The sequence below is a fragment of the Arctopsyche grandis genome, chromosome 12 (assembly GCF_051622035.1).
Source record: "Arctopsyche grandis isolate Sample6627 chromosome 12, ASM5162203v2, whole genome shotgun sequence".
NCBI classification, from domain to species: domain Eukaryota; kingdom Metazoa; phylum Arthropoda; class Insecta; order Trichoptera; family Hydropsychidae; genus Arctopsyche; species Arctopsyche grandis.
The window spans coordinates 21,408,732-21,434,847 of NC_135366.1; the positions used below are offsets into that span (position 1 = coordinate 21,408,732).

At 34.2% G+C, this 26,116-nt stretch overlaps 1 protein-coding gene across 16 annotated transcripts in view; it reads right to left on the reverse strand.

The window, feature by feature from the left end:
• The window catches only part of Rbp6 (RNA-binding protein 6), a 1,062,622-nt gene that overhangs the window by 358,286 nt on the left and 678,220 nt on the right, over nucleotides 1-26,116 (reverse strand). For 7 of the 16 annotated variants that reach the window (XM_077443424.1, XM_077443419.1, XM_077443414.1 and 4 more), the window contains one exon: nucleotides 6,546-6,608. The exons of the other annotated variants lie outside the window; for them this stretch is intronic. In XM_077443424.1, the coding sequence (XP_077299550.1) occupies nucleotides 6,546-6,608 (63 nt within the window). The remainder of the gene's footprint in view (nucleotides 1-6,545; nucleotides 6,609-26,116) is intronic. 16 annotated transcript variants of the gene reach the window in all.

Here is a 26,116-nt window from a genome sequence, read left to right on the forward strand (position 1 = left end):
GATGATGATAATAATAATAATAACGGCAGTAATAGTAATAACGGCAACATATTACCCACGGTGGTCAGAGTCATCCCCTAAGAGCGACGGAAGTGGAGAGCTTCCAACGAACGGACGTCCCCCGGTCGTACCAGATAAGCTCTGACTACCCTTTATCTAATAGCAGCTTTAAAAGCTCTTTGTACCACAGAAAATAATAAAAAAAGGTAATCACTTAACATCGCTACATACACACGTACATACATACGAGTTCATGTCGAAAATCCCTCAACGATAGATCGATGCGATTCATTTTCAACTAGCCGAATAAGACATGAAAAATTTTCAACCCAGTAGCAATCTTTGCAGTGTCAAATTTCAACTCCGTCGTTTATACTAATTCCACACACTAATTGATTTTTATTTGTTTTGAACTAATTTCCCATCTTAAAAATGACTTGTTTTCAATTGCATTCTTATAAGAAGTCAACCTCAAATCATTCAAAAATAGCATGGATTGCGTAAATTAGTGATCACATTTGTGCTATTTTTAAATGACTGAAAAACCATAGAAATTTCAAAAAAAGGACATATTATTTTCATACTGAAGTCCTATTTTGATTTCCGGACATACCTACACAACGTATAGCAATAAGACAATCACAAATATGACTGATTTTAGTGCAGAAGAAATTTTGAGTTGGTTGCATTGATCAACAACTATATTACATTTGAGAGCATTTAAATATATACAAATTGCATTAAATCTTGACCATATTAATGTAATTTGTAGGCACACCTGCTTTATCTATCGAATTGGAAATCATTTGGTAAATCTGACTAATTCCATCGGCTGATTGTCAATCGAAAACATCCAATGTCATCAGTTAGGAAATAATTGTTAATCGACTGACATAGTGAGTTCGATTCAACATATTACATATATGAAATTGATTAGAATAAAATTTGGCTACCAATACTGGCGATCACATTAAACGCTCATAATATTACAGATTGATAACTTTAATTGTCAATTTACTAGTGAAATACTTTCGATCAAACAATTGCAGTGCTAGTGATTAAGCGTTCACTATAAATTGAATTGATCTATCGTGAGTTGTAAGCCCTGAGAACTGATGATATAAAACATAGACTTCGTTGCATAGGCGATTATAGTATTCACCGTTACTAAATTCGCATGATGATTTCATCGATCACTCTGTATATACATAAGTACATGTATGCATGCATATAAATGTAATTAAGCACATTTGCGACACAATATTCGATGTCGGTGTATATGAAGATGGATCGTCGTTGCCCCGCAGCATCCCGCGAGCGAAGGCTTATCCGCCATTTTAATTCGGCGCTAACGACCCGATTTTTCGGTCGGCGAATTAAAATTAATGAAATGCTCGTCTCCAGGCGCCAGGGGAGCTCAACTCAGGTACTGTGCCGAGCTGCTGTACATATATGAGAGCGGATCGTGTGCGTAAGACGTAATTATAAAGTTTGGCCGGGGTATATACACGCAGCACTGGCGCTGACGCTCCGTATGATGGATCGGCTGAATCACCTCCTCCCCTAGCCAGCATCCCTTAGTTCTAAGGGTTGAAGGGTATGTTCCGGTCGTTCAAGATTCGCCCCCAAAAGTGGCGCTTTGAAAACGTTTAGTGAAAAATTCAATACATGCATGGACACTGTTCGAAATTTTAGCTCGAGTCTTATATGATAATTTTGAAAATAATTTCAATCGATGATTTGAACTGCTTTGTATTCATAATTTTTATTCGGGCCACTTTGGTAGTCGAATCAGCGAGGCTCGATCCCTATAGTTTACCCGATAAATAGTTAAGCGTTTAATTTTGTAGTTCGCATACTGAAGCAGTGTAGTGAAAGCAATTTCGTAAAGCATACACATACACTATAGATTTATTTGCATATACACGTTTTGAATTCAGATTTCATCAGAGTAATCTAATAAATATCGTAGTCGTATTTAGAATGGAAAAAAAATATAGTGCTTACGTATTCGAATGGCGGGAGATAAAGCAAACTCTTACCTGAAACAAAAAAATGAAATTCATTACAATTTTATTCAATTCATTAATATGCAAATGTGGATGATTTGTATTATATAATTGGATTTTTTTCACGTAGTTATAAAATTTCACAAAAATCTTTACAAATACCATTTGTAAATGGTAAACATCAACTCCAGCAAATTTATTAAATATAAGAAAAAATGCAAAGTCTGAATCTGCTCAGTTTTTTTTTTTAACTAAAAATGTAAATATAAAAACCTTGAAGACCTGTGTTATACACAGATAAACCTTTATGACTAGTCACCGGAGCCTGAGGGGGCCGTGTATTGTTCAAAGGTTGTAAATGCATTGTTAAAGGTTTGCCGCACAATGGATAGCACTGTGACTATCCTACCTCTATTTATGACTATACGGTCGACGGACTATTGACCGAATGGATAATTGGCCCACATACACTTGACCGAACGGACATTAGAACGATGGACATTTTACCGAATGGACACTAGGCCGATGGAAGTTTGACTGAATGAAATTTTCAATTGTTTAAACTGATCAAGAATATCTGAATAATGTATCTGTTGAGTAACTTCGATACATAATCGGACAAATATCCGTTCGGCCAAAAGTCCATCGGCCTAAAATCCATCGGCCAAGTGTCCATTCTGCCAAAATTCCGCGCACGACTGTAAATCGACTTTAGATATCGGGTCACTCGTGGGCTTACCTGTTGTGGAAAAACCTAACCTTATTTGAATAAAATTTTTTAACATTCCAGAACTTCTAAAACTTCTTGATAAGTTCATTAAAAACAAATTCTAATTCTAAATATTTAATTACGTATCACCACTTGGACTTCGCAGGTGATCTATACTGATATGTGTATTCCCCTTTTAATAATATTATGTTAATGTAATTAGTATTGCTATTATTTCATATATTGGTGATTGGTGCTCGTCAACTGGTTTAGTAGCACTGATCACCTGATATCGCGTCCACGCCAAAAAGGCCTGGCCGTTTGAATAAACCATATACAACGACCGATAAGGGCTCATGGCTCATCGACCAATGATCTCTCTGTGCTAAGAGTACACATTGTATATTAATATTCGGCGGGTCTGTTCCGTGATTCATTCGGAGTTGGATCGTAAACGGAACAACAACAAACTACCTCAAGCACTACTCGCTACACCTTTCACTCCGATCTCGGAAACCCCTCTACACGAATTACTACCTGAACAATTGCAATGATTCAAATTAAATAAAAAAATAATAATACTAAATGGGTCAGGATGATTTGTGTCATATTTTTTTAAACTTATTATATACATTAAATATTAAATAAAAAAGTCCATGGCATGTGTATGTTAAGTAATCCATTCGTATCGAGCACAAATTAAACATGTAAAACTCATCACACGCAAGTATCTAAAACTTCCAAAGAGAAAACAACGCGCCCAAACCAATTATCACATAGAGGTGAAATATTCAATTACATTAATAGGTTGTTTGCGCGTGAAAATTAATTCAACGTTAGATATGGCGCATCGGAAAAACTTAGCGAATTTTCATCTCCCCCCCTCCAAACACCCCATCCTTTCACACACACCCCTCAAGCACTCCTACCTCAGAGGGGGGGGGGAGTGTTTGCGCAGTGGCATAAATTCGCATTAGGCTCGAGCCGAGCTATATAGGTATTCCTTATTTGTATCTGCCAAAGATATGTTTTCGAAGTATGCGAAGTACGGAACGGGCCGGAACTTTGGGGCAAGTTTCGCGTCCGCTTGGGGTTCGCCGGACCCCGAATCCTGGGGATGAGAGAGGGGGTGGTGTATTGTGGAGAGTGTGGGCAAATCTTAACCGCAAACATATCTAAAAATCACCCCCAGTACACCCTTTAATTTTCAATGTTGCCCCCGGTCGGATTATGCCGAACTCCTCTCTCTACACCGTCATTCATATTATAATTAAAACGTGTACACCCCGGAGAAATGATAATGCGCGGTCGTACGAGAACAATTTGCGAGCCGGAATGGTTTGAATTTAAACACGCGGTCTGTGGGAGAGATTGTGTGCTGAAAAAAGTGTGTGGTATACAATATTCGCGATTTGAAAAACACGTGTATCTAAAAAAAATGTTGTGTGGGATGCGCGCACTTGACCCGAAACGGGATTACGCTCCGGCGATAACTTTTTTATGAAGATTCTTTTCATTGTCTCCATTGAACTGAATTTTTGAGCTTATGCAGCTTAGTGGCCGCTACAAAAATTGGTATTTAAGATACATACTTACATCATAAATCGGACGAATATAATACGGATTTTTTATTTTCAAACTAACACAGAATTTGATGCTTTTTGGAGAGGAAACATTTTTAATTTATACGTTCATTTGTAGATATGAAAAAAAAACACGGTCATACATGTAATAATATTGTAAAGTAGAGATCGCGTTCGCGCCAAAAAGGGCTCGGCGTATAAACGAGCCGTACACAACAACCAATAAGGTCCTGCGACCCATCGACAAATGATCTCTCGGTGCGGAGAGTACCACTTGAGTATAAATATCGGGTGATTTTGGAGCATGATTCATTCGGAGTTGGCAAGCCGACGGGTGAACATCAATGAGCTATCTCTGCCACACTTCTGCATCTTTCACCTCGATCTCGGAAACTCCTCTATACGTCCACGCTACAATACAATATTTTTATTTATTTTTCAGTATCATAAGGACTATAAAATTTATTAGAAATTTTTCACGATGGGTAGGACTTAATAAATATTATATCTATGAATATATAAAAAAATCAATGTTTGTCTGTCACGTATGCGTACCTATACCATTCAACCGATTGCGATGAAACTTACAAAAGTTATTGTGTGCATGTCAACAATTGAATAATTGAAAAAGTGTTCGCCGCCTTCTATTGTTTTTCAGTCAAGTCAAGTCAAGTTTGACGCCTGCGTTTTTCCGACAAATGGGAACGGGAACGGGAACGAGAATTGCATTCGTTATTGTGGTATTGCAACGCATGCCGGCTTCAGCTATTACATATATAAAAACATACGGCATGTACGAGTGTGTGGAGAAGTATGGAGATTTAAAAAAAACAAATTTTAGAATACTAGGAGTATACGTTATGCATAGGGATGTGGCATGAGGACCGATCATGTTGAGGAGACACGGGGAAGTGGGGTAGCATCCCAATAAGGGCCCTGAACGTTCCACATGCGCTCCTGATATTGAGCGAGTTGGAACGGGTGGCGTCAGCGTCGGATGCGCGGGAGCGTACATATTATATATACACACATCCACGAAGAGACACATTCATTTTTCATTTATAGTATTTATAAGTTTAGCCTTTGGTGTTTGAATTTCCGCCCCCCATTCGTTTTGTCATATATTATTTGTTTAAACGCCTTTAACTTTATCATTCTCACACTTTATCTTATAAAATTTGCATTATAGGCTCTCATTATCTCTCATATATATTTTTACTTCACTAAAAGGTTGTTATAAACCTATGTACATACATACATATGTATACCATACAATTTGCTTGAATTCGACTTTTCACACACACTTGTCCGTATATATAATTTGAATACCCACTCAAATTATCCATCATCCATCACGTTATGGAAATAATTTCGTTCGCGTTTAAATTTCTCAAAAATCCGAAGACATTTCACTAGATCGAAGCAGACGAGGGTTTTCACTTCTTATACACTTTTTTTTTTATTTTCATTCTTTTGCGCGCGTATCGATACGTAAATTTGGATTTAAATCGGCCGAGAAAGATTTTTTAAACCGTCGTATTTTTGTTTCGTCATCAATCTTGGTCTTGACTTTCGCTATCAATCTCCAAAACCCACCCACCCCAGGCTCCTTCCCTTTCGACGAATCGCATCAAACGTCCCGGCCGGAATCTAATGAAACAGAAATTTAATTTGCGACAAAGGAAAATATTTTTCCGATCATTATCTCGCGGAGGAAATAGTGAACGGAGTATGACGAAAATCAAATCATCGAAACAACACACACATAAATATATAATTCTTGAATATTATACCGCTAGATTTTTCCAATCTTCGGTTCGATTCGTCTTACTTATTATTATATAATGCGAGAGCTTTCGACCCTCGCCGATTTATACACTCGAACTTTGTTTCAGTCCGTCCGGTAAGCTTTCTTATAAAATAAACTTTTGCATTAACCGTTTTTTCGGAAAAAGGAAAACGTTTTCTGTGTCATCTTACGCCGCTCTTACCTAAACGATCGTAAATATTTAATTCGCTAAAGCGATTATTCGATTAATCCACGCGAGCGCGAAATTTCAACACTGCCCGCCTCTCTACCCCTCTGTAATATGCACTTCTGCATTGTTATATCGAAACGAATGTACATACATGCATACATACGTACTATATAAAATAAACCCTTATATGTGCCGTAAATTATTGTTATATTTTTATTTAATTTTTTTTGTTAATAAATTATTATCAAATTTGATTCATATTTACCAGATCGTATTGGTAGATGGACGAGGGGCACAGATCGTTTGACGAAATCGAAGTCGCCATGTCCTGATGGAAAAAGGACAGTATGAGTAGGATTTGGATTAAATACGATAAAAAATAAAATTGGTAAAAATAAAAATAATTTTGTTAAGTAAATTCGAACCATTTTGGCAACTCTAACTTTTACGTTCTGTATGTTTATAATACTCCAACCAATCGACGTGTATTTTTGTACACAAATTAAAGATTCAATTGCTTTTATGCAACGTTGCATATATGTAGATATATAAATAATAATTTCATTCTTGTATATTCTATTTATATACATACTTATGTATGTAGTATATTATAATAGTATTACTATGTAGTAACACATTTATATGAAATTAATGAACTTTTATATGAATTTAACGAAAATTATTATTATATATATAAAATAAGAAATCAAAATCTAACAATTTACGTTTATTTATTCACATATATTCATATGTATGTACATATGTATTGAAATGATGGGAAAGAAATACAGAAGTAATGATACAAATAACGACAGCTTTATTTGGAACGCTCGACTCGCCATAATGACAGGCGCTTTATCCGATAAAGGGTTAACTGATGACTGCCTGGTTTCCGCAAAATGAGAATGAGAGATAGCGAGCACCCTCTCACGCGAACCACAGTTAAAGAAGCGGCGGAGACGCACTCGAGCATCGGTCGCCGTTCGTTAGGAGCTGTCGGACAGATAGACATACACAAATACGTGCACATTTTCAGAAATACATATGTACATACGTATGTACATTGGGTGCTCAGAAAGTTATGGAAGCCTTCCTCGGAATCATGAATTACAGTTTTTGAGATTTTATTAAGTTGTCAATATTACGATGATTTCACGCTTGTTAATAATATTAGTGTATATAAAAATCATATGGTGAATATTTGAGGACTAGGAATAGGATAGGAATTTTAAATTTGGACAATATGTATATTTTTTCATTTCAGAAACGAAACTCCTCTCACAAATAAAACTTTGGAGACATTTTGAATTATTTTTTGTACTCTTAATTGCATCTGTAAAATGAAATTAAAAATTGTTATAAAATTTCACAGATGTATAAAGAGAAAGAGAATAGTTTCTTTCAAAATATATAGTTGAACCATAAAATTTGAATATTCATAAAAAATATTATAAAATGCAATATGCTAATACATATTTTAGATAGCATCAGAAATGAAATTCATTTTAATTGCTTAACCGAACTTCTTCTACGAAAAACTAACGTTCGAGATTGATCCATATCGCTCTTTTTGATGCAAATTAATTACAATATCCTGGTCACATTTACCCAAATATTTTCTGTTTGCCCTCTTATTATACACTAAACTACTTCCTTTTTTGATTCTGGAATCTTTTTGTATCTCCCATTTCAATCTTATTGATTGTTTTAGACACTTTAGAGGTTTGAACAGTGATTTTACCGGTGTTGTCAACTGTATGCATCTGTTATTATGTAAAAATATATTATATAAAGAAAACATATTTGAAAGTCAATTGGAAAAGAATATCATTATGATATTTTCCATTAATTATCAACTTTTTAAAATCTACAAATGCAGTGCATTTACAACTTTTTATACATCCTTAAACAGTACTACATTTAAACGGAATAATTGAAAACAAAATAAAATGTTTTGATACAAATAAATAGTAAATATCTTCAAATATTAAAAAAAATATGATAATAATAGCAAAAAACGGTATAATTTATCAATTACGCAATCCATAACAGGAATATACGCCAAATGCTGCCAATTCAATACATTTTACATTTTTCATATATACATTGTACATATATCCTTGAAGAGTATTAAAGATTTAAAATTCACAACTGCAATATAAAAGCCTTGACAATTTTTGACCCAAATAAGACTTCAATCGAAAACCATTCAAAGTAAATTGGAAACGAACAGCTTGACATTGTGTATAATATTACACAATGCATATAGCGCCTTGTGCATTTTATAAACCTACCAATCCGATACCTTTTCATTTGTCATATATCTGCAAACAGTAGATTTAGACTTTAAAATTGCAGTACTATAATTGCATTGACACAAATTGCATGGAAAATATCTGGAAAATTCACGCACATCAAAATTTTTTGATCATCTGATTCGTACACACATAACAGACAGACAGACGCGGCGGAGGGCCCGCAGATGAGTATCCTTTGAGGCGGTTTCCTTGGCGTTTCTGCAACGAGGGGGGGGTGGGGTGGAGATGAAGGAGAGATGGGTATGAGTGAGGCTCTTTCAGGGACGCGCGCCCTGGGGCGGCGGCTCGCCACGCTCCGATTGTCGGGGTGAAAGCGGCGTCGCGACGCTCTCGCCTTTGACGTGCGCTCTGCAGCGTCGGATCATTACCGCAACACGTCGAACAGGGGGCGATTTCATTCGTTTCTCGCAAATTGGGTATATCGCACAAATTGCGGGATGTAATGTACACTCTCGTTGTGGCCTGTCCGGGCTCTTGAATATTTTCCCCATACAATTACGACTGGATTTATACAATAGACGTGTACATATGTACGCGCATATGTGGGATTTGCAATCTAGTGAACGGTATGCCACAAAATTGTCACCGGGCAATGCCGGGCAATCCACCTATCCGTTATATTCCATAAGTTATTTTATTTTATTTTTACATAGATATATACCAGAAAGGCTTGACATGAAGACCCCAATGCGCCTTCCTAGACAATGAATTAAAAACAATGCAGCATTTTATTATTACATAAATCACTGTATTTGCAGAAGCTGAAGAACACGAAATAACAATTAATTAATCGTTTATTACAGAATTAATCCGTTGAGACATCTAAAGAATAAAAAGCATTTAAAAATCTAAATCAAATACCGAAGTACTTAGGCAAACATTTTTTTTTTTATATCAAATCACCATCAATTTTGTCAATCAAGCAATTCCGGCCAATTAACTTATCGATTATATTTCGTAAATAAATAATTTATCTTAAGTACGTTCAGATTACAATGCGGTTTTTTCATATCTTAAGAAAACATCTCATCATTTTCATCGTACTTTCAACGTATACATATGTAGATATATAACATTACAATCGTGTTTTAAATCGTATTCCGTTAAGTAAGAGTTCGATTCAATATAGAAATCGTAAAGAAAACAGTTTTTTGAGATAGATTTTAGATAGAAGGCATCAAACTTTATTGATTTCGTCACTTACTTGGATTAAAATAAGATGATTTTTCGATATTTATAAGATTTTCCAAAATAGTTGCACGTAATTGTAACCAACAAAACAAACAATATAAACAAATGAGTATTTTGATTGAAATAAAAATATGTTTTTAAATGAATTATTTGAATGAATTTGGTACGATTTGAATTTATTATTAAACATTTCATATGAATTTAAAAAATGATTCAATTGAAATAGTGTAAGTTTCTTATGCATGTTAAATTGTACTCAATTTGAATACCAAATATAAATTTGAGTATGTAAAATTTATCACCAGATATTACGCAATACATTATATAATATTACAACATTGCGAAAGTACGACGTCTTAAAAGAAACACATTTTTAAGACAAAAACATACGAAGCAGACTATTTTACTTATTCACCTAAAGTGTTGTCTGTTTCAAACTAATGTCACAATAAAAAAAGACAATTGTAATAAATAAACTAGAACGACTTACGCAACAAACACATACCTATTTTTTCCACTATACCTATGTATATACGGTGTCGTAGTAGAAAATTATTGAATTTCAATTAGCGATCTTTAATTACGCCATTCGCGTCGTCTTAGTTTGATTCATTTTAATGGGAGTTCATTTTTGCAATGTCGGGTCTGGGTGCATTTCCGCGGGCTAAATTGCGGCGTAAATCACGTATTAAAAGTGTTTTTCCACCGGCGACGATGATCCCGCAGCTTTCCATTTTCCCGAGGGCAATTTCCACAGGCGTTTGCTGAAAACGCGCGCTCTCGCAGAAAGAAAACCTGGGGACCGTGCGGCCGATAACAGAATTAACGGAATAGCACCATCCATCTTTTAAATGTGCACCTTTGCGTTGGGCGGGAGGAATGGGGGGGGGGGTGAGATAGGGGGCTTTAAAGGGGACTGGGAAAACCTACCCCATAGCGATGTTTGTTCATGCAAACTTATGCTTTCTCGAAGGCCGCTCGTTCCTTTAAATTCCGCATATCTCACCCAGCTGACGTGGGATATGGCAAAACAAAGGAAAAATAATCCATCCTGCAAACGATTGGCAAAAATGGCCAATTGGAAATAGTAAATCGATCATGAATTGATTTTCCTTGTAGTGGAAGAATATAAATGGTTTGTTCAAACCTTTTTTAATAACGCTAAGTGTACCATAAGCTTATTTGAAATGTTCCTATACACAAAGTGGTCATAAATGGATATATTTTCGCATCAAATTCAAATACATATATATATTTTACAGTCCACGTGTGCTTTTCGTTCGTTCATGAACATCGTAGTCTGTTCATACACGAACTAATCTGGCCAGTTTTATATTACAAAAAATAACTAATTGGAAAACAAACTATGTGTTTGTGCATGCACAAACTATTAAGCAAAAGTATAAGTATTCTCAATCGTTTCTCCCACCTTCTACATATGAATGAATGCTTACATTATGTTACAATATTTTTATATAAGTAGGAACTGAAATTATTGCAACATTGTTATGTAGTTTCCATAATATTTCCCATTTTAAATACTTGGCGTTTTAACAAAGGTTTTGAAGACTGTGTATTTAAATATTGTTTTTTACTGTTAGCAATTACATTAAAACCAACTGTTCGCTTATGAACAAACGGGTTTGGTGCATCCGCTCTAAAATCGCCAGATTAACAGAACGGCAGCTTTAAACGTAATTCTCGTTTTCTCGAATGATAGATTGCACATCAGATGACGAGTAACCTTTGGGTGTGCACATATGCAATTATTAAAATTGAGTTGGATCTTTCTGGCGAGTTTAATAAGGCAAGATTCGGAACTTATCGAATCTTGCCTTATTAAACTCGCCTGAAAGATCCAACTCAATTTTAATAATTACCATTTTAATAATTGCATCTGTGCACATCGAAAGGTTACCCGTCATCTGATTTGCAAACTATCATTCGAGAAGATGAGAATTGCATTTAAAGCAGCCGTCCGTTTACCTGTCGTTCAATTTGTCTGGCGATTTTAGAGCGGATGCACCGCATCCGAACAAACTACTATGTTGAAAAACGATTCAAAATTAATATTTGAACTATAAAATATACGTATAATATGTAATCAAAATCAATGTGATCAGGACATGTGATAAGACATTTGAATAAATCTTGAAGCAATTGAAATACATTTCACAGTAAGTCCTCACCTCTTGAAGGCCATGAATAAGAAGAAAAATAAAACCTATGTACGCAAATCTTATTATTTCAAATATTTCCAAGGCTGATTTATGTATATAACATAAAACTTTGTCTTAAGAATCAATGGATATGTAAAATTTCAAACCTCACTATACAGCATCGAAAGTATCGCGCGAGCATTACACACTTAAGACTTTTCTCTACCCCGATTGAAATTCAAATGTGTGAGACATATTATTATAATTCCACGTTGAGTTACGAGCCGAAGGGGGTCCTCTCGCATATTTTTCTCGTCTCATTGTTGACTTGGAAATTCTCGAGAGCGAACTATGTCGAAGTTATGGTGCTGGAGCGCGTATCCATCTATCATCGGTTTTTCGCGCGCCGCACCGAAACGTTTTAATACTGACTCGATAATAAAATAAACTTTGGCCATTAATTTTGCTCACTGTCGATGGTTAGCGAAATTCCTCCCGGTCCCCATTTCTCTTTGGACGCCTACTTATATACGTACATATGTACCGGCTCTCGCCTTGTGTTCCTCAGGTGTCGTGAGAACTTTGCAAACGATCGTTCATACGTTTTCACGTACATTTGTCATACACCGCGTAGGTATTCGCTGGAGTGTTTTGTATAGATGGACCATTATATCGTGGCGGGTGGCAAAAATGTGTTAGAACTACACCCTGGACTCCACCTATCATCCTTGGCTTGGGACACGTGTCAAACGCAAACGTCATTAAACGTGCATATTTGAATGCGTAGTCAAATATGTATATGTATATGTTACGTTAAATAATTTTAATTTAATGATCAGCTAATGAAGTTTTATACTATGATTGTAAGAAGATTATTTCTATTGAATATTTTGGTTTAAGACTATGATTAATGATTGACACTTTCTATATGTACATATATAGTAAGAAACGTCTGTATGTTTGTGGTTCAGACGTCTTTGAAACTTCTTGCGGTTATCTCTTAAATGCTAAGATTCTTTGAAGCAATATATACAATTAGTGTTAGACCTTAGAAGATATATTATTATATGAAAGTTATATTATTATATGAAAGATTTTAAAGATTATATTATTTTAAAGATTAATCAACGCTGATTTAAAAAAAATATGTTTTAAAGATTAACTATAATGTGTAAGCTTAGTTCAAGATTTAAAAAGTAAATGCTTGTAGGTCTAAGCGATCTCTTTGAAATACACATAGTCAATTTTTCTGTAACTCAATTTCACCTAACCAACAGTTAACTGTAAGTACCGTTATTAAATATTTAAAACTTTTATGAAGAATTTCATCCCTACCTTCTAATATATTTATGAAGATATTGAATGGTTTATTTTCAATTCCAATTTTTGTTGATGAAGCTCAAATATTGCAAACAATTTTTAACGTAGGTTATACATACATATGTAGGTATGTAGTAATTATGTAGGGTACATCGAAAACAATGAATTTAAGAATTTGAAAACACATTTGTTTCATGGTTATCCGTAAAAAATAATATAAAAATACTAAAAAACTTATTTACACTGCCAATTGAAGTTTGTGGAAATCGTAAATTTTGCCGATTTTCGAAGGTTTTTTTTTAGTTTGAGCTCGGTTTTAGTAATATTTTTTTTTCAATTCACTTCATCATATAAATGGAATAATTTTAAATTACAAAAACCTCACATCAGATGCTTCTTCACATTTTAAGGTACGAAAAATCTGGAACTTCGTCATGGGTACTTAAAATGTCGGTATTAGAGCGTCTTCAGCCTATTTTCGATGATCCTTAAACATCGGCAGTGCAAATATATTTTTTAGAATTTTTGTTTTATTTTTTACGGGTCGCTCATGATATGAAACATCTTTTCCAACTAGAGGTGTTTCCAAAATACAATATTCACTGTTTTTGATGTACCCTAATGTACATACACTTAAAGATTACATAATTATTCTAACATATGTATGTATATATGTAGCTCTTATTAAAATTGGAATTGACCTCATCCCTGCCCAAGAAGATATTTCTAGTAGTACTTACATGATAGTTTTTAGAAGAAAAAGATTCAGTGGAGCTCTAAAATTAGATCTATCTGTCAATGTATGTATGTATGTATGTATGAAGCACTCAGCTAGTTGTTCTGAAATGTTTAGAGTCGCAATTTCGATTTTATTTGCTGGAAATTTATATCGACGATCGTTCGTCCTCGTCGAGCTTTTAATTCGAAGCTTTCGTCCAAGTAAGTTGCCCGTCGCGAGCTTTCGGTGTCAAAGAGTTCGAACGCTGATTTCCCCAGATATGTCCCGCGTAATTCTGTCGCCACGGGGCGATTCACCCTCAACCTCCCCTTTCTCACCCCAACCCCTTTTTTGCAGTAGAAGCAGCCCCTTTTTCGTATTTTTCCCTCTCTCTCACTCTTTTCAGCTGCAGAACTTTGACTTAGCCACCGTGAAAGCCTTCCTACCCCCGGCTGCGGGGAAAAATTCCAATCACCGATCCGACAAATCGTTACGTCTAATGTCTTCCCCTACGGCGAAACCCAGAGCGCATTTTGTTTTTCGCGTCCGAGGAAGCCAATTGCTCCCAAATGTATTTTGCTCCCTCTCCCACGCCCCCTTTACATCCACAGTATCGTGAAATATCTATTTTTTGATTTATGACATAACACACTATAAGTTTTTCCACAATAAAATCCAACCTGCCCACACACAACTATACCATTCGACCTATCGGTACATATCTATTGTAAGAAATACCAAACATATAAACGGAATCTAGACACGCATATACATATGCCATAAATACATATATACGAATTGAATAAAAAACCTACCAACACTACAAAGAAACTAGTTCATATAATATATTGGTCGACCGAATGAATTCATCGTTAAAATTTTGCTAGTCATTCATACTAATTTTATAAGTAACTTAAATGAAAGACCATTAATTTGAAAAAAAAATGTATAAAGTGTTTTTATAGATCGAGATAGTATTATCTTCGAATATAATATTTTATTTCAAATTATGCTTTTGATTGATTAAATGGTTTCAATGCGTATTATCAATGCAAATTTTTTCCTATTATGAGATCGTTTTAGATTATTCATTGTATCCGTCTAAGTGGTCTTGGAGCTTTTTTGAGATATGTAATACTAGGATATACATATGTACATGCTTACATTCCACAGTGTGTGTACATGGTTACATTCCACAAAACTCTGAGACAATGTAAATTCATGATGGTTTATTGAATTTAAGCCAAAAATATGAAATATATAAACCTCTACGACATATTAGACCATTCATTACTATTAAGATTTTCATTTTTATCCATTTGGTGGTGATTTACCCATTTCCGAGAACTCTGTTATAAATGTTGATTAAAAGTATTATTTTTTGGTATTTATTAATGAAAACGGATGTTCAAAAGTTAGAAGAATTAGCTAAAAAAGTTAATAGAATTATTAATTTTATCTAATGATGTATTAAATGAAATCCTAATTTATAGCTGATTTCATCAAATGTAAGTCATAGATTTATTTAAAATATTTGTAATATATTAAACAGGTAATAGTCTGGTTAAAAATGTCAATAATAAAATTGTTTCAATTAAACAATTTTACATACAAGATTTCTGTTATGTTGAAATAAAAAAAAAACTAAAATTATCATGTTGAAATTAAAAAAAATAGTTTTATTAAATTCAAGACAGTCGAAATGGTTATAAAAAATACACCTACATACATGTTTATATACTTTTGTTTATTACGGGTAAAAGCGTTATTAAAATTTTAGAAAATATATATTAATATATACGTAAATGAAGGAGGAAGTTTCGCTTTCGCACGAATTGCGAGTATACATTATATTTTCTTGAGGCGATTTTTCTTAAACGTAATGCGATGTATAAATTGTAGTCCTGGGGCCCTTTTTGCGAGTAAGTTCTGAGAAGACGGTTGTCGCGACATTGTTCTTCACAGCCCTCAGTTAGCCGGCGGGGTTTCTCTCGCCACCCCTCAAACAGAGGAACCAACCCCCGAAATGCCTGCAGCCCACACCCTAATGAGCCTATCACACTTCCACTTCAATTCAAACACGCGCAAATATATATTATTATTATTCGACAATTTTATTTCCATTCTCTGCTTATTCAATTTAAAGAAAAAAAACACAACCATAAAAAATCCATACTATAATGTAGGTGGAGATTTTAACGCGCGGCCTAAAAAACCTGAAATCACTTTCTCGCCCCGACTTCCGTTTGGATATTGGAGATGATTAAAATGTATAAGTGTATAATAAAAGCCGACGTAAAGTGTACATAAAAGGCATATGAATAGGGCTTTATCGGTTTGATTGCCACAATATTAATGACAAGCCTTTCACGGGGCATTGTTAATGCCCTTCGTACGGAAGCGATAAAACTTTTACGCGCGCGCGTTCGTTCGTTCGTTTTTTTTTCCGCGTCACAGTTCCGCGATTTTTTTCCCGCGAACGCGAATTTTAGGATGAAAATAAATCTTGAATGGAAAGCCATAAAGCAGTTTATCTTCTTTATCCTCTAGTCGGATGATATTCATACGAAAAAAAGTACAAAAAAAAATAAAACACGCACACTCGCATACACAGTGCGATAAGTTTTAGTAAGCCTACGAGAGATATCTTAGCAACACGTAGAGCCGTTAAACTTGCCACTTAATTCAACGCCTACCTTCCACAAATAAATCTATTAGTATCTACAGAAGCGACACTATTTTCACGACGTGAAATTTCCGCATGTTTGCTTGGAAAAACTAATCGTAAAAGAAAAAAAAAGGAAAATCGCACGAAAAACATCGTCGAGATAATACCACGTTCGCAAACTGGACGACACATTTCAAACGTTATGGGTGTAAATCGCCACTTAGTACGACGGCGACTTTTCCCGGCTCTCGATACTGAGGCTTCCCGGGAAAACCGGGAAAATTACGGAGCGCTCCCGAGCGAAATGCGGTCGTCTCCCGTGTCAGATATGATAACGATTATGCAAATTCGCCAACGGTGCGGGGGCGAGCAATAAAATGATTAGCCACCCATTCTCTCCCCGCCCTCTTGGTAACCGACCGTTTTTCACCCCCGCACATAATCACCTCGTTGCGAACCACCCCCAACACCCCCTGGTGCATTTGCATTCGAGGGAAAAGTCCGCGCAAAACTGAGCTTTCAACGCTCAAGTTTGCACTACAAATGTACGTTTGACATTATGAAATCCGCACACGTTTAGTTTAAAAGCCTACAGTGATATTACAATATCACTACAAACACATATAGAATACATTTTATATGTCATACACGTACTATGAAAATCAAATACATATAATACTAACACTAGAATTAAAGCATCTGTAAATGTAGGTGATATTTATTTATTTTATATACAAAAAAGTAGCTTGGCTATAATATAATGTTCCAAAGCACAAAGTTAAACTAAGAACGTACATAAATAAATATTAACACAATAAGAACATAGATGTACTAACTACAATCTAATAAAGTTTTAAGTAAATCAGCATATTTACTATTTTCTATTCAGTGAAAATCGAGATGCTAATAGCTCGATTTATTGCAAATATACTAAAACAGGGTTGCCAATTTGTTGGAACCATTTTAACGAAACCAGATAAATTGGAAAATGCTCATATGAAACGATCGACCCTGGAGTCACATATCCAAGGTCTAGCCAGCAGCATACGGGATGGATCCCGTGACTATACAATTAAATGCATTACATGCTAACCATTGATCTATGCTGCTGGTTAATATATTAAACAAATCCATACTGTAATAAATACATCCTTGTCTACAGGTGATGAGACCATCATGCTTGTACGTACAACAGGAGATGAAAACAAACTGCGGGATATTATTTGGTTGGAGAAAGTAAAATTCAATTCGGAAATAATTATAGGATTTTTTCACCAAATGTCCAAATTTAATACATTGTAGGAAGTATTATAAGCCTTTATTCCAAAACCAAAGTTATTCTTTTGAAACAAAGTGTACTGCAAACATTATCCAAATCCCACAATAGAGTGGTTAAGTACTAGGAAAATTTGAGAAATTAAAGGATAAAAGCCAGATTTTAAACACATTTCATATATAATAACTTTGAAAGGCTTTGAAAGAAAGAGAGAGAGAGGGAGAGAGAGGTGAATTATCGTAATTAATACAGTTAGTTGTATAATATGTAGTATTGTTCGTGATTGCTATTAAATATAGCTTAATCAATAGTTTGATTGGCTGTTAAAAATTTCAAGCATTGGGAGAATATTTCCACTCAAATCATTCCGATTGCGATGTAGATATCCAGCGCCAAGACGTTTAAAGAGTATAGCTACGAATTACAGTATGAATAAAATATGCCTGTCATTTGATTTCGACCGGTTAAAATAATTATACATATTCCCACACGACAGGCTTTCGTGTCGATTTGCACAAAAGTACTGCATACACACCCACCGTACCCAAGGTAAACAACTCATACGTCAATCGTTCGTTTTAAAATAATAAGCACAGTATAAATATTCAATAAGAAAGCGAACTTAGCTACTGTGGTTTATGGGTTTCCCCATGAGTTCGAACGTAAAGATTTTCCACTGTGTTTGTATTGTGAGCGTGTTTGTAAAAAGAAAACCGGCAACGGAAATTGTATTCTCGTTTGGGCCGCATTGTTGAAAAGCGCTGCTTTTAAAGCCTTTTCTTTAACGTGGCACGTTTGAATGACGCCAAGTGTGAAATAAAGGATCTACTATTATTCACTACATCTACAATATGTACATATACATTTGAAGAATTGTTTTGAAATACATTTAAATGGAAATAAGAAAAATTGCTAATGGATACAATAAACATAAGTTTTTCTTTTTAACATTTGCATTTTCATCAAGCTTATTTGTTAATTTTAAGAAAAAAAATCTTATTATATTTTTGAGTAATAAAGCCACTTTTCTTAGTTCGATTTAATAATTCACCAAAAATATTTATATAGTTGCTGGTATAAAAAAAAAAGTTTGATTACTTAATTAGATATTGCATCCTTAGAGGATGATATTTTCAAATCACGTACATATTTATCTAATCATTTCTAAGCCACCTGTTAAAATGTCAACGGACGAAATCTTAAGAGCAAAAGTTGTACTAAAAATTATCATGTTTATGTTTATTTAAACGTATAAAAACAAACTTATACATATTTGTTTTTAATCAAAATGTATAAAAAAAAATATGTATACACTCACATACATACATAAAGAAAATAATTATAATAATAACGAATATAATAATAATAACGAATTAAAAGCAAACATAAGTTGGGATATAACTAAATAGAGACTTATTCCAAAAAAGCCAATCAAACCACCATATGCCATACCATTCAATGCCACACCTAATCAATCTAGATATGGAATAGTGGAGTTAATAAAAGCAATTAGAGCTATTATTATTCTCAAATAACTGTAGATATTGAGTAAAACGAAAAGGAACTTTTAGTTGGGAAACACATCCAGTGTTCCATGCCATTTTTATATTGATTTATACTGATTTCTATATGTAAAACAAAGCTTAAATTTACATATATAATTTTCATTCAATTCCCGAAGAAAATGTGATCAAATTTGAATGACACGTACATATGTATGTGTTACGTTGTGAAGATATTATCATAGTACTCAAAAGGACAAAATACGTAGACTATATTTATGGTAGAGTCTGACAAGACCTACAGCTTCATTCAATATATTAAGCACTCCAGACGTTTCAATGGCTGATCCTATCGCACTAATACCTTATATCTAAGTGAGGCGATTTTTCTAATCGGGAAAATCCGTAGATAGTTGATGAGGGAGAGAGTGGCGCGACAACACCCCTAAAACGCATCGTGTGCCAAATCTTAATTGAATCGGAGCCTCAATTGTGAATAATTGAACGGCGCCAGTTTGCGTGCCGATTTCGAAATTTCCCGGGAAATTTACGGCACAGAGAGAGAGAGAGTAAGACAGAGAAAGCGGGAAAGAGGCAGATGGGGAGGGGAGTCGACGCTCGTTAAACTAGTTGTCGGCGATCGATAAATCCGGCACGTGTCAATTAACGATGTGTTCCAACCGCGAAAATTTACCCGAAACCTTAACCAGACGTATACCTACGTGTGTAGGCATGCTCCCGGAGGCCTTCCGACGATAAGGATCCATCTCTGAGGTAGGTCCTGGGGACGGGGTGGGTTCTAGGTGGGGTCTAAGGGCGCAAGAAGTGGCGGGATATTAATCACGTCGCGCGCGTCAATTCTAACCCAGGGCTGAGTTAATTATGGGATTCGGGATACAAATCCCGTACGCACTGGCCACAGTAATCCGAGCACAATGCGAGTACGCGAACGGGTATCGATTGCCTACTCCTCCCACCGCCCCCTCGTTGTGGTCCATTATTTATTTGTAAATAGCCACGGCCCTCCCCCTCCCACTTTAAGCGAGTCCCCGTGGGTATTTGAATAAGTGAAAGCCTTCAACGGACACGGCATTGTGTGTTCTAAAGCGTTAAATTGGCTACGTTTTCAATATACGTCATTTTTATTGCACATTGTTGTTATGTTCGTTGATGTGTCGACGGATGGTTGTGGAAAGGAATTGCTATATACATACATATATATTAAAAAATATATTAAATCAAAGAATACATAACTCATATGTATGGGTATAAAACGTCGTCTATGCATTTATGATCACTTTGAGAATAAATCTGTGCTTTATGATATAAAGCACATTCGAACTTTAGATTCTCACGAAACACTAAAGCCATCGTCTGAATCGTATAAATAACCTTATTTCATCTATAAGTGAATTAAAAATTTACATGAGAAAGTGCGAAAGCTTGAAATATGAGTTGATAGTATGTATGACAAAAGTAGCATTTATAACTGTTCAAGTACATATGTAACATGTGAAGACGTATCTGATCGTCAGCTGTCATCCCGTTGATCTGACAGATGATTGCAATGTAATTTTTAATGATTTCGTTGTTGAATAAATTTTTCTAGCGATATGTAGTAAGAGATATTTGCTTACTTTCATGAGAGCTAACCCCAGTATGTCGATAAAACATCAAAGCGATCGGAAGAGGTTCAAAATCAGATCACAAATTTTTAAGTACGCACAGTCAGGCAAACTAATAAAAAGCTTGTAAAGAAACAAATACAGGAAATTGGGAAAAAATTGTGTTTCAGCTCAATTCATTCAGCAGTTGAGATTTTTTTACAAAAGAAGCCTCATTAGGGTAAGTAAAAGTTATAAACATTAAATTTTACACGAATCCTTTATTTGGCTATCAAATATGAAATTTCAATAGTGTGTATATATTTCTTTTAGATACGTTTAGTTTCTATCAAGCTTCAAAACATATAATGTCTTCAAAGTATACATACAAACAAATGCAAACGAAAATTTGATATGGAATCAATGCTGAATTATACAATATACATCTTAAGGTGGAATTTTTTTATGAAAGCATGGACTATTGGTTAGCATTTAATACTTTCGAAAAAGTGGTCTTGGGTTCGATTTCCACTGTTTCCAATGCTGGCCATACATTGAATCCAGGTCGGTCGTTTCCTATCAGAGTATGTAATTTGTATGATTTTCATTGAAATTTGGAGAGAGAGATGCCAATTTGGTTCCTACAAATTGGCATCTCTCTCTCCAAATTCGAGTTATTCAGCATTTTGATTTTTCGCTGATTTATATATAAAATGCTGCAAATTTTTCCTTATATGTCTCGGTGATGTAAATGGATGTTTGTATAATATTTAAAATATTGTGCAATGTTTGACCATAGATGTGTTTAATGTAAAAAATGTATAATAACTATGTATATATAATTTATATTTCTTGATCTGTAAGACAAGTGCGTATGATTGATTAAATAAAATAATATAAAAATATTGAATTCAATGATTGAAAAAGTTCTCGTTTTTTAACAGTAAACGAGCATGAACTTATGCAATCAAAATATTTCTGGAATGTAAAGAATTTCATACAAATAAATTAAAAAATATATAAATAACATTTGCATAATACCAAAAATCTAATAAAAATAAATTATCATCACACTAATTACGTCTCGAAAAATTTTCGGCGAACCGCCCGCCTAATTTCTTAATTGCGTCCAATAAAATAAATCAATTCGTTCGGAACGGCCAGTGGCGTGCACTGCCAAAATGCGGCAATTAAAGTGAACAAATTAAATTCAACCATCAATTGTATTAAATCTCCGATTATTACATTTCACCTACTCTACACATTTGCATAATGAACTTGGCCAAAACATTATACATTTAATACCGAAAATATTTTCAAACGAATGTATTGTATTATTAACGCTCGCGATCTGGCCGTTACACAATGGCGAAAATTCAAAATTTAAACACACACGCAAAATCGACAATATTCGTTGATTTCTGCTCGGCGTCGTGGAAATTCGCCGATAAATTTTCACGCAATTCACTGAACATGACCGGGTCGACGTTAAAGTTGAATTTTTCGACCGCGTCGTTCGACGGATTCAACCGCCGATAAAACAATGGATGCTGAATCATCAGATAACGAAAAATGCCAACCGAAATTGCATAACGTTTGTGCGACCTCAGAGAATGTAGGCAAAAAATAAATGTCCATTAATTAAATCAACGCTTTACTGACCATTGAATGAAACGAACTCTTACTTGTTTTTTAATGGATTTACAGAGATATTATTTTATAATACGCAATTTCAAATAAATATACTATCAACAAATAAATAAATTGATCAATATTTTGTGTGAGGATTAAAAAGTAAAGCTTGATGGAAGCTTAAAGTCGAAAGTTGATTTTTTATATATTTTAAAAGTACATACTTATTTGTACTAAGAGTTATGTACATATGAGCCGTCTAGCTTCAAAACAAGACTGATCCATTTTTTTCAATTTTCATTTTATATTATTTTTGTTAGGTCAAAATACGGATCCATATGTTGGCCAAGTAAGAAAGTTCAAAGCAATTTACATCCTATTAAATTACTTAGCTTAACTCAAGGTTTGTTTCAAAATCAGATAAGTCTCATAGTTATTGGTCAAAAGTGAAAATACAGTCAATGATGTAAACATCTATGACCAGTTTATATAAAATATATAAAAAAAAAAAAAAGTTTTTCCTTGTTCCTGAAAAATTTCTAAAAACTGACTTATCTGGTTTTGAAACTAGACGGCTCATATGTAGTATGAGTTGTCATCATTTTGTCAAAAAAGATTCGACTCTTGTAGATAATCTCATAATCTTAATTTGTTTTTTTACTTAGGTATTTCAAATAAACATTGGAACGTGACAGTACATATATATGTATGTATATTCATAAATATATGTAAAATAAAACGCTTATATCGTCAGCAGACTAATAAAAATATGCGTTAAAATCAAATAGAAACTTCAGAAAATTGATAAAAATACGCACTTATACGTTATCATACCAATTAAATTTGTATCGTTTATTGTTTGATTGCAAGTAAAAGGTAAAAATTTTGACGAGCAAAACTACATATGCATGTATGTATAGGTACATATGTATATCATCCCATGTGAAATAGTTGAGAAAAAATGTTCAGCCTCGCGCTAATCTTCGCGGAGAGTCCTTTTGTCTCGTCGTTGCGAAGCAGAATAATCCTGGGGTAGGCTTCATATTTGAGAGCTTTCGGCAAGGGGGGCGAAAAGGATAGACAGGGGGGGTTGTCTGTGATATCACAGGCTCCACTTAAGTAAATTAAAAGCGCAGCAGAGGCGCTGGATGCAGTGGATGCACCGCATGCAGCAAGCTCTGGACGTCTTCGAATGGTTTCGTGAGCTTTCGAAAGCTCCGAGGATGAATCCGGTGCCGGTTACGGCTGCCTCATTATTCACGAACAATGGGTCGATATTTCAAAACTCGGATGTATACATTAAAACATATGTATATACATACATATATACGGTGCACGCTATTTCAAACCAACCAGACTGAGCTGGCACGCCACCGTCTGTTTTGACTGATATCAAATTGACATACATTAGTCTTTGATTTCTCGACTGCAGGCTGGTACGTATTATATTTTATGTATGTACATACGTATATGGCAAACGCGCCGTCTGTGTTGTACTAAATTCGAATGCATCTATTCATCAGTGAAGTTTGATGGATTGTATTAATATTGATGCTTAGTATGGTGTTTATTTTGCGGTGTAAAATTTCGCTGTTTGACTGTTATGGATGGTAATTTGAAAGCGTTAATGGTAATGCTTTTAAAATCGTATAAAATTTTACCGGTAGTAATTTTGTTTTTAAATAATAATTCTATGTGTGTACATCTAGCATAGTCGATTATTTTTTATATTCACTGTACTTGACATATATGGAGATTTATATCACTTGTTGTTCAGATTAAATGGACATAATTATTCTTTAAATGTATATGTAATGGTGCATTGTTTTTTATATTGCCTATTTGTACGTATTAATACGTCATATGAATAAGTAAAAGTATCACCTATTTATTCTATTACTAAATAAATTTTATATAATAATATTGACTAATTTATCACATTTTTTATTGAAATTTCGATATCGAAATGTTAATACATATGTATATACACATAAAAATTCGAAAAAATGCTAAATTCATAACATTTTTACAAAACCAGACAGTAGTTTCGACATTTTTGAAAAAGTTGCTTACATAATTGAGCCGTTATATAATTGAAAGTGGTAAAAGTCCACTTTCCTTCATTTCAAGAAATATCTCACAAAACATTAAATATAATATTTTGCGTTTAGCAATTATTTAAAAAAAATGGTGGCCTGTAATACGTTTATTCTGTTTTTCCGAGATTCTGGACAAATCGAATTAAAATAAGTGATTTTTGAAACTGAAAATTGGACTTTCGCCACTTAATTTGTTCGTAAATTTTAAACGATTTATATATTATTTTTCTTTAATATAATTTGAAATGAACATCACTTTATGTAGTTGAGGCCTGTATTTATTTGGTCAATGATTTTGTTTGATTGGGCAGTAAATTGATGATCAGTAAGCTACATACATATATTATCGGTCACTGTCTGTTTGTCAAAAAATATTTAAAAAACGCGATTCATTGACGGTTCATTTTAATCTTTTTAATACACTATTATTACAAAGTTTTCGTTAAAACTAATGAAAATTAATTGTAAAAAACAGACCTTTAAAATTGTTGCTTATAGCCTAGTGAAAAGTTTTTTGCAGATATACTAGGCAGATATTTTTGAATATTTCATAGAAAAGTAACGTTTATTAAGCTTTTTTTTTCATTTTTATGAAATAAGAAATTTGATGTATTGTGTATAGCATAAAAAGTCTGTTTACTTTTAGTTTGTTGACTCGAAATTTAGTAGAGGATTACTTTAAGCTTTAATGCATTTGAAAAATGAGGAATTTATTTTATCGTAGTGTATGAGAGTCAGTCGGAAATTGGTAAATTCTCCGAATTCATTGAAATTCATCCACGAAATTGGGAATGTCGAACGAAAGAATTCGCGCGCGCCGGGTTGAAATTTTATATTCATTGTGTTTTAGTGTACGTATGCATAGTATACGTATAGTGAATTTTCGAGGCTTAGGCATCGTAAAGGGATAGAATTTGTATGGATCTGCGAGGTTGGTCTTTTGGGACCACAGAGAGAGAAAGAGAGGAGAAAGTCTGCGGTAGATAAAATTGCTCAGCCGAGCAAAAAATATTCATCTAATTTTTCAAGCTTAGCAACTGATGTTCATTTTATTATACAGGCGGTTATTTTATTTTTTCCTCTCTTTCTCTCTCTGTGCGGGGACCGCAGCGGAAAAATTTCACGCAGAGTGCCATCATCGCTAAAAAAGGATTTTAAACGAACATCAACAAAATTGTGCGACTGAGGATTAAACTGAATTACGACAGCTATTTAAATTTATTTTATTACGCAGAAAAAAATGATTGAAAACAACTTACATAATATAAGAAATATGCATCAGGTTTTTTCAATCAAATATCCTCGAAGAAAATTATTGCTGCAATCTAAATTTCATGTTGCTCTTGATA